The sequence below is a fragment of the Triticum urartu genome, chromosome 4 (assembly GCF_003073215.2).
Source record: "Triticum urartu cultivar G1812 chromosome 4, Tu2.1, whole genome shotgun sequence".
NCBI lineage: Eukaryota > Viridiplantae > Streptophyta > Magnoliopsida > Poales > Poaceae > Triticum > Triticum urartu.
The window spans coordinates 419,175,366-419,185,968 of NC_053025.1; the positions used below are offsets into that span (position 1 = coordinate 419,175,366).

At 44.0% G+C, this 10,603-nt stretch overlaps 1 protein-coding gene and 1 non-coding gene across 2 annotated transcripts; one reads left to right on the top strand and one right to left on the bottom strand.

Moving 5' to 3' along the window:
* Positions 1-1,930: 1,930 nt before the first annotated feature.
* Positions 1,931-2,003, bottom strand: TRNAK-CUU. Its single transcript has one exon. It is a non-coding gene; the product is annotated as a tRNA-Lys (tRNA).
* Positions 2,004-2,086: 83 nt separating this feature from the next.
* LOC125551841 (golgin-84-like) lies at positions 2,087-10,318 on the top strand. Its single transcript, XM_048715210.1, has 21 exons — positions 2,087-2,271; positions 2,579-2,659; positions 2,735-2,784; positions 2,881-3,531; positions 3,629-3,691; positions 3,796-3,873; positions 3,987-4,190; positions 6,274-6,330; positions 6,460-6,534; positions 6,625-6,696; positions 7,457-7,519; positions 7,600-7,698; positions 8,240-8,317; positions 8,517-8,585; positions 8,745-8,792; positions 8,883-8,978; positions 9,082-9,158; positions 9,366-9,411; positions 9,503-9,601; positions 9,687-9,731; positions 9,906-10,318. The coding sequence occupies exons 1-21, from the start codon at positions 2,244-2,246 to the stop codon at positions 9,969-9,971; spliced, it is 2,145 nt and encodes a 714-aa protein (XP_048571167.1). The 5' UTR covers positions 2,087-2,243; the 3' UTR covers positions 9,972-10,318.
* Positions 10,319-10,603: the final 285 nt, after the last annotated feature.

Genomic DNA, 10,603 nt, shown 5'->3' on the forward strand with positions numbered 1-10,603 from the left:
AAAGGCCTCAAAGGGTGGCCGCACCCCTCCCCATGGGCTGGTCCGAATTGGACTAGGGAAGGGGGCGCCTCCTTCCTTCCTTCTCCTTTTCCCTTCCCTTTCCTTCCCTCCTACTCCTACTACTTGGAAGGGCTTCTAGTTCTACTAGGAAAGGGGGAATCCTACTCCCGGTGGGAGTAGGAATTCCCTAGGGCGCGCCATAGAGAGGGCCGACCCTCCCCCTCCTCTACTCCTTTATATACGGGGGCAGGGGCACCCCAAAGACACAACAATTGATCTCTTGATCTCTTAGCCGTGTGCGGTGCCCCCTCCACCATAATCCATCCTCGATCATATCGTAGCAGTGCTTATGCGAAGCCCTGCGTCGGTAGAATATCATCATCGTCACCACGCCGTCGTGCTGACGAAACTCTCCCCTAACACTCGGCTGGATCAGAGTTCGAGGGATGTCATCGAGTTGAACGTGTGCAGAACTCGGAGGTGCCGTGCGTTCGGTACTTGATCGGTCGGATCGTGAAGACGTACGACTACATCAACCACGTTGTGCTAACGCTTCCGCTTTCGGTCTACGAGGGTACGTGGACAACACTCTCCCCTCTCGTTGCTATGCATCACCATGATCTTGCGTGTGCGTAGGAATTTTTTTTGAAATTACTACGTTCCCCAACAGAAGCTTCATGACCGGGGTGCGCAGGGTGGTGGTTGGTTTGGTGGCGAGCTCCGGAGTGCCTAAGGTGAAGGTTGGGAGTGGAAGAAATCCCTGTTGGCTTGGCCGACACCGACGCGGTGGCGCCTGAGGGTGCGCCAGACCTTCCTGGAGGGCGTCCGGGGTACCCTTCCTCTCTCCTCACCGCGCACCACGGGAAACCCTTGGCAGCAGCGTCGTCATCGTCGCGTCCCTTCTTGAAGGTGTTGATTGGTACCGACTCTTGGGAGTCTCAGAGCTTGGTGGGCGATCTCCGATGGATGCAACGGCCGCGAGGCTTCTTCGTTTTTTGTCGATCCGCCGTTGTCGGCATTTGTTTCTCTTGTATTTTCTCTTTTATTTCTTTTGGGCATGACTGTGCTGCTTCCGTCCCAGCACCTATTGTTGGTTGTCTCGGTTGGTTGCTTTGTATACAAAGCGGGGGAAAACCCTTTTTCGATAGTGGTGGTAGCGAGTGTCGGTGGCGGTGAGGTGGGCAGTGGGGAGGCGACGGGATACGGGATACCTGATGCACATATGACAACGACGAGAGCTCTGCCTCACTCTCTCTCGAAGAGAATAACGAGATTTTGAAGAAGCCTCGACCCTGCGCTTGCTATAGGAAGGAAAGGATAAGATGTTTGCGTCACGAATGAAAACCATGACGTGGCAGTGTGCCAAGATTCATATGAGCGATCCAATGGTTCATAGTTTGAGAAATTCTATAATGGCCCCAAAAATATGAATGAACAAAGAAAAAAGGTTTGGGAAATTCTATAATGGACCCAAAATATGAATGAATGAAGAAGCCTCGACCTGCGCTTGCTATAGGAAGGAAAGGATAAAATGTTTGCGTCACGAATGAAAACCATGACGTGGCAGTGTGCCAAGATTCATATGAGCGATCCAATGGTTCATAGTTTGAGAAATTCTATAATGGCCCCAAAAATATGAATGAACAAAGAAAAAAGGTTTGGGAAATTCTATAATGGACCCAAAATATGAATGAATGAAGAAGCCTCGACCTGCGCTTGCTATAGGAAGGAAAGGATAAAATGTTTGCGTCACGAATGAAAACCATGACGTGGCAGTGTGCCAAGATTCATATGAGCGATCCAATGGTTCATAGTTTGAGAAATTCTATAATGGCCCCAAAAATATGAATGAACAAAGAAAAAAGGTTTGGGAAATTCTATAATGGACCCAAAATATGAATGAATGAAGAAAAAAATGGCACGCCACATTCGCCCACCGTGGGGCTCGAACCCACGACCACAAGGTTAAGAGCCTTGCGCTCTACCAACTGAGCTAGACGGGCTTTGGCGAGATAGAAGAGGAATGCTTCTCCAGTATCTATGATGCCTATATGATTCCATGATGCCATTCACCAAAGCAAACCCACCGGTCGGTCGGATCCGACCTCCGAGCCCCGCCAGCACCAACTATCCCGCGAAGAGAACCCCACTGCCGCGGCCGGAAATCTCACCAGTCAGTTCATCTACCTAGCTCGCCGTCTCGTCGCCAGCCACCCTCCTCTCGCCGGGGCGGTGATCCCGCCATGGCCTCCTGGCTCAAGGTCGCCGAAGGTACGCGCCAGAGCCTCCTCTCCCCTCCCCTCCTCCCGATCGCCGCCGAGATCCACCTCTCCTGCGGGCTAAGATCTGGGGTTTCTCCCCTCGACTCTAGTACTGCATCCGCGGCGGTTACTGCGTGGGATTACGACGCCGGCTGCGAAATCTGGCGAGCTAGCCTTGATGCAGTGCCTTGTTCGACCGCCTTTGGGTGTGCGGGCGGGCCAGTTGCACCCCACCCGAACCCATTGCCTGCTTGATACGCCATTGAGTTGTTGGCAATGTGGAGCTGTAACAAGTATCCTGTTTTTTGCTGTAACAGACTTGCTCGAAGTGGTCGACCGGAGGGCGAAAAGCGTGGCCACCGAGCTGTCCGACGAGCAGACTGCTCCTCAGCCCTCAGGTAAACATTGCCCCGTGTTAGCCAGCTGCTCGGCGAGTTGGAATATAAGTAATCGCTGATGTTTGTTTGCTGAAGGATCGAATGGCCAAGAAGGGCAAGCAAAGAGGGGAAAGCCCAGGGAGAAGGTCGCAACTGGATAGACTTCTTGAGCGTACTTGATTCCTTGCAGACGGCGTGCCTGATACCTGATGTCTAAAGCCTGCTGTAAATCCGCATTGCAGGGTCCATTGAAGCTCACTACCGGGGATGCAGGTAACAGGACAGCGGCTCAGAAGGAGAGGAAGAACAGGCAACCGCCTCGGGAGAGGATTAAGATTGAGAAGATCAAACCTTCGGCACGTCCTGATTCATCAAATGATGATGCTCTTGCTATTGTTAGTGCCAGCGAACCTGAAGTCACTTCAGTTGATGTTAAGGGAGCGAATGCTGAGAGCACATCCGACAAAGTAGAGAACACCACTGTTGACCTTAAAAATGATGTAGCTGCTAATGCTGTCGATAATGCGGTTGAAGTCCAGTCAATAGAGAGAACCCCTGAGGATACAGGTCCCATCACGGATCATGTTGCAGATTCTGGCAATTTGGAGAGTGCTTCTGAAAGCTCTGCTCCTTCAGTTCCAGACGAAAAAAATGAGCCAAGCAGCAGTAACCAGTCTACTGACATTGGTTTAGCAGTCAGTTTGGAGGATAAAGACACAGCTGTGGCTGTTATCCAGGAGAGAACTATCTCTGGAGTACCCGATTCACAAGGTTCTGGCAAATCCCAAGATCTGAAGAAAGATAATTTGTCAGATCCACCAGAAATCACACAAAATCAACAGGAACATAAGTCTGAATCAGTTCCTCTGAAGGATCAAGACCAACTTGAGGAGGTAGGCTGTAGCAAATTGCACTCATAATGACCAAGATATGCTGATGTGAATGCATTCTCTGCTTACACTATAGCGCTGTCTTGTTGGTCTTTGGCAGGCTCAGGGATTACTAAAAAGCGCTGCAAAAACTGGCCAGTCAAAAGAAGCTAGATTAGCTCGGGTATGATTAGTATAAGCATAGTGACGCTGCCACGTTACCTGCTTACCTTTATTGTGATTAAGTCCATATGTTGACCTGTTGGTTTATGTTTTACTTATCAACAGGTCTGTGCTGGACTTTCATCCCGTCTCCAAGAATATAAATCCGAGAATGCACAGCTAGAAGAACTTCTTGTTCAGGAGGTCAGATTATCTTACCGAAATTCATCTCATTACATTTTATTTCCAATTACCTTAACCCCATGCATGGTAGAGTGGTTTTCCCTAATATATATTGATTTCATAACACATAACAGAGAGAGAAATGTAGCTCACATGAAGCTCATATAAAGCAACTACACCAAGAACTATCGGTGTCCAGAGTACAAGGTTCACGAGTTGAATCTAACATGGTTGATGCTTTGGCTGCAAAAAACACTGAGATTGAATCTCTAGCTAAATCATTGGACTCTTGGAAGAAAAAAGCAGCAGCTTCAGAAGAAATGCTGGCATCTTTACAGGTTTCATCTTTCATACTCTTTCAAGTTTCTTTTAATCTTTCTGTAACACTACTACATCGCCAAAGGAAACCATACATTGTGGCCAGTGTCCTGTGCAGTTGCAGAGTTTAATGTATGATTGTATGAACTCCATAGTGGCACTTTACTGCTGTCTTCAATCATTATACAACAACAACAAAGCCTTTAGTCCCAAACAAGTTGGGGTAGGCTAGAGGTGAAACCCATAAGATCTCGCAACCAACTCATGGCTCTGGCACATGGATAGCAAGCTTCCACGCACCCCTGTCCATAGCTAGCTCTTTGGTGATACTCCAATCCTTCAGGTCTCTCTTAACGGACTCCTCCCATGTCAAATTCGGTCTACCCCGCCCTCTTGACATTCTCCGCACGCTTTAGTCGTCCGCTATGCACTGGAGCTTCTGGAGGCCTGCGCTGAATATGCCCAAACCATCTCAGACGATGTTGGACAAGCTTCTCTTCAATTGGTGCTACCCCAACTCTATCTCGTATATCATCATTCCGGACTCGATCCTTCCTCGTGTGGCCACACATCCATCTCAACATACGCAACTCCGCCACACCTAACTGTTGAACATATCGCCTTTTAGTCGGCCAACACTCAGCGCCATACAACATTGCGGGTCGAACCGCCGTCCTGTAGAACTTGCCTTTTAGCTTTTGTGGCACTCTCTTGTCACAGAGAATGCCAGAAGCTTGGCGTCACTTCATCCATCCGGCTTTGATTCGATGGTTCACATCTTCATCAATACCCTCATCCTCCTGCAGCATTAACCCCAAATACCGAAAGGTGTCCTTCCGAGGTACCACCTGGCCATCAAGGCTAACCTCCTCCTCACACCAAGTAGTACTGAAACCGCACATCATGTACTCGGTTTTAGTTCTACTAAGCCTAAACCCTTTCGATTCCAAGGTTTGTCTCCATAACTCTAACTTCCTATTTACCCCCGTCCGACTATCGTCAACTAGCACCACATCATCCGCAAAGAGCATACACCATGGGATATCTCCTTGTATATCCCTTGAGAGTTGTGACCTCATCCATCACCAATGCAAAAAGATAAGGGCTCAAAGCTGACCCCTGATGCAGTCCTATCTTAATCGGGAAGTCATCGGTGTCGACATCACTTGTTCGAACACTTGTCACAACATTATCGTACATGTCCTTGATGAGGGTAATGTACTTTGCTGGGACTTTGTACATTACCCTCATCAAGGACATGTACGATAATGTTGTTCAGTGGCCATTATAATTGTTTCAAATATGCTAGCACAGTGGCCATTTGTTCAGTGATTTGCTACTCACATGCTTTCATTTTCTGTCATGATCTAATTATAATTGCGTTGTCATATGTGTTTTTGTACTTTTCCATTTGGAATACCGTGGAGGTGCTTGTGAACTTTCTTTCTAGTTGAATGCAGATAAGGTCCCAAGTAGACATGATTTGGAGTTGGAGTAGCAGGATTTTGGATATTTTTTACGCATTCCAAGAACTCAAGATGCTCATGTCATTTGCGGATTCTTGTAGCTTTGTTAATATTCACCCTTGTGTGTCTTAAAAAAATTCTGGCTGTAGAACTTAGCATAAAAACTTATTAGTGATGTAGAAACTCCCCCCTCCTAGTTTATTCTGTGCCCGGGAGTGGGAGTTGCTCATTTTCATTTTATATATGTACATCTGCACGTGTCTGTTTTTTGACACATGGAAAGTCTCTTACAGTCTCTAGCATTCTGCGTTCATAGTTTAAATCAATGGAGCTTCGTGTTCCTGCTCAAATTTTGAGCTCGAGCTGTGTGTTATCGCAAATGAGTATGAACCTGGAGTGTCCTGTGCTCTCTCTGTCAGACTCAGATATCAGTGGAAGTCTTGGACTTACTCTCAGGAACTAGCACCTGTGTGTTTAAGTTGTACAGCTTGATATGATCTCTTTTGGATATAAATCTTGAATAGTATGGCTATGTGGGTGACTGTTAACACTTTTCCTTATGTTTTTAGGCTTCTGTAAGACTAACATAACTGATGTTATCAAATAATAAATCGATTTTGTTTTCTGCGGATACTAGGAAGATATGGATGGCCTTAAGAGGAACCGTGAGCTTACTGAAACCAGGATCATCCAGGTTAGTGAAATAGACTTTCTGGGGTAGAATAATAGAACAGCCTCATATTTTCATGAAGTTATCTAACCTCTGTGCAATTCTCAAAAAAATAAAAATAAATCTAACCTCTGTGTACCATGTACATGTTAGGCTCTACGAGAGGAACTTTCAACCGTGGAGCGGAGGGCTGAAGAGGAGCGTATTGCACATAATGCTACAAAGATGGTAATTTGTTGAAGTGCATCCGTTTTATTGCTTTGTCTTTATCATAATTTCTTGTGTTCTAAAATTTCAATACTTTCTATTACATTGCAGGCAGCTGTTGACAGAGAAGTAGAATTGGAGCATCGGGCTGTCGAGGCATCAAATGCTCTTGCTAGAATCCAGGTAATTTTACAAGGTATAAATATGAAGCGTCAACATGTAGTCTATTATGTGAGGATGTCAAAATTGTCTGCCAATTTTCTTGAACACTAACAAGGAAATTGCATGTTAGTGCTATGTAGATGTTTGTTTCAATTGACATTTCTTGCAATATCATGCGCAGTGCAAGGGGCATTTATCACAGCCTGACTATTTCTTTCAACAACTACAGATGTTAGTCTACTACATTCTAGAATCGGCAGAATGAAAGTTTACTCCTGTAAGATCAAATGTTTTGGCACATGCCACGCTATCCCATTAGTTGCGTTCATCTGTTTATTGGTGTATTGTTCTCCAGGGGATACATTTGAAGATCTAAGTAGATGTCCTTAAAACAAGTTTCATACTCAAACTGCCAAGATGAGCTAATTCAACATTTAGAAGTTCTAGCACTGTGACTAAGTGGAGACAAATCTATCTAGATTTTAGAGGTTCGTCAATACCACAAGGCCAGCATGTGTACTTGCAAGAAACAGTAATCCAGCTAGAAAATTAGTAACTGTTATGTTTCCAGGGCTGTGCTTCAATACATATATGTGATTTATAGTATGTTTCCACTAATTTTCTAAGCTCTTGTTTAAATAGTTCAACTCCTATCCGTTCTATGTCAATTTAATCCAAATCTTGTACTTGCAATAATGTCACTTAGTTTAGATTCCATGGGTGTCACATTTTAGTCGATTGGTCTCTGATTTTTGATCTTGACTGTTCTGTTGGCATACAGAGAGCTGCTGATCAAAGCTCATCGAGAGCAATGGAATTTGAGCACAAAGTAGCTGTACTTGAGGTAAATTCCTTTCCGCACTGTGTGTCATATCTGATCAGTTTAGTTTCTGCTATTAACTATCGGTACCCTGGTTGTTTCAGGTTGAATGTGCATCACTGCACCAAGAACTACAGGAAATGGAAGCTCGTAATCGCCGTGCTCAGAAAAAGCCTTCTGAAGATGCTAGTCAAGCTCTTCAGGTTAAAATTTTCTTCTAAACCAGATCTCCCGTTTCTCATTACTAAAAAATTATAGTTGACAGCAATAGGAGGGGAAAAATGGAAAATGTTTTGACACCTATCAGGAAATCCGCAGTGCGATCACGGTCTGGGTCAAGAACTGCAGAGAAGTTGATAGCACCTCCTATTAGTATTAGCTACCTTTGCACAGACACTCAGCCAGATAAAATAGCGGCAAAGAAGTAGCAACAAGGCATAACAATATATATATAGTGTGGAACTGATTCCAAATAGTGGTGAAACCGTGAAAGTATAACTGGGGGTTCTTCAGGTTAAAATCAAAGAACCTTGGTTTCTTTACGGGATTAATATGAGCTGTACTTTTAGCACACTCCATACCTGAGATACTCATATTGTGGATCTATTTACTACCCTATCTACAAATGTCTATCTGTATTTATTTACCTTTGCTTTTGAAATAATAGAACTTAGCATATTGCACTATCCTGAAATGTAACACTATGGTGTTTGTTTCTCTTGATGCTGTGCTTTTGGAAAGCAGATACAGGCATGGCAGGAGGAAGTTGAGCGAGCACGGCAAAGCCAAAGAGAGGCAGAAAGCCAGATATTATCCTTGGAGGTACCATTTAATTCATAAGATATCAAAGAATCAGTTGTCAAGTAATAATTCGGAAGTTTAGGTAAAAATGCTAATATGATGATCAGGTATAATATCACAGAAAATGTAAAAAGGATCAATGGAGTTGTTTCTATTATAGTAATCAGAATGCTCTGTCTTGCACCATTATTTGTTCAACATCTTTATTTGTATGATGTAGGCTGAGTTGCAGAAGATGAGAGTTGAAATGGCTGGAATGAGACGAGACGCAGAGCATTATTCTAGACAGGTTGTTAATCCTAATCAAATCACACTTTTCTTGTTAAAACTGGGTGAACAACATTTACCCACCTTATAACTGGACGAATGCAACATTTACTACAATCTATCTTGTTACCAGATCATACTTAATGGTTACTTTTTCTTGTGCAAATGTGTCTCTTTTTAGGAGCATGTTGAGCTAGAGAAAAGATACCGTGAGCTCACTGATTTGCTGGTATGTGCTGAAGCATACCAATTTCCTTTTCTGTCATTGACATTTTAGCTAAGGAGAGCTAATTCATTATCTATGCATTATTTCTTCCAGTACCACAAGCAAACACAATTAGAATCCATGGCCAGTGAAAAAGGTGCATTAGAGTTCCAACTGGAGAAATCATTGAAGCAATTCCATGAAGTGCAGGTTCATAATTTCTCTTCTTCCTATGTTGCTTGTGCTATAGGAATTGTCCTGCGGATGTTCTTATCTTCCTACCATTCTGTTATCTTTGTGTTCCATTTGATAGGTAGAAGCAGAAAGGAGTAGGGTTTCTCGCAGATCAGCATCATCATGGGAAGAAGATACTGATATCAATGCGCTAGAGTATGTTGACCGTTTTCTTTTCATTATTGAACATGCAGGAAAATATTGTTTATAAGCATGCCATAGTTTCTTTATGCTGTGAGAATGTCCAGTCAAAAGAGAAGCAGCCATGTGTTGCAAATTGTACTTGAGATTTCCAAGGTTTAGCTGTGTTCCTCTATTTGGAAGTTCTAGTACAGTTTTAGATAATTACCTTTTATATTTCAGGCCTCTTCCACTGCATCATCGACACATGGCAACGGCAAATCATCAGGTATATGTGTCCAATGGAAATCTGGAGTGCAGCATCCTAACAAATAGTGGGAGAGTGCTAATATTTTACCTTGGCATTTTTGGCGTTCCAGTTACAAAAAGCTGCGAAGTTTTTAGATTCAGGGGCTGTGAGGGCGACAAGATTTTTGTGGCGGCATCCTGTTGCCCGAGTCAGCCTTCTATTCTATCTGGCAAGAACATAATTTTGATCCTGTATGTTTATTTTAGATCTTATTAAGGCTGATCTCTGATTGAATCTGCGTATACCTGTTCCAGGTGTTTGTGCATTTGTTCTTGATGTACTTGATGCAGCGCCTGCAGGTACTCAACCATGTTATACTGCTATCACATTTATTTATTTTCATTCATGTCATCTCATGCCTTGGTCAGGCACACAATGTTGTTTATTTTTCATTCTATCCGTGTATTATCACAGAGCTCTTTTGCTAAAACAATTAACCAAAGTTAACTGATGAGCGTGTTGGAATGTTACAGGACTTTGCAGCGGAAGAGACTGGGAAATCGTCCATGGGGGACCTGGCCAACGTGAAGTTGCCATAGGCTTTACAGCCTATTCCCACCCCCTCACGAATCTAGGCGTTACTTCCTGATTATAGCTCTATACGTGGCCCCTATATGTTCCTACGGGATTTCGACGATTGCCTGTGAAATTCCTGTGTTCGAAATAGGCCAGCCATTAAGTTTTTCTTGGTTTGATGTGGTGTTAACCCTGCTACAATTTTTTTCTTCCCCTTCCCTCTCGTTTGTAAAGTAGTAATGTTCTTTGGTTGGCCGTGGGCTATATAATCCATTCTTTAACACTTGATATTAATCACAAATGTAGCAGCCTGACCCGATAATAATATATGTGTCATACAGGCCACTTGAGCCAATTCTTATAGTACTTACAACAAGCTGTTGGGGGTCGATGGAGCAAACTGATATGAAATGAGGAAATGCGTCCATACTCGAGTTTTGTTCTGCTTTGTATTGCATCGTCTCTTCTCATCTGGATGCTGCCTGTCTGGTGCACACACACGTGCACACAAGCGCACGCGCGCGCGCACACACACACGCACACACACAGGGGCATAATCACTGATCTTCCCCCAAATTTAACCCTATCAAACCCAAAATTGAACCCATATCAACTTAGATTGCGTCCTAGATCCCATGGGTTAAGGACTTAACCC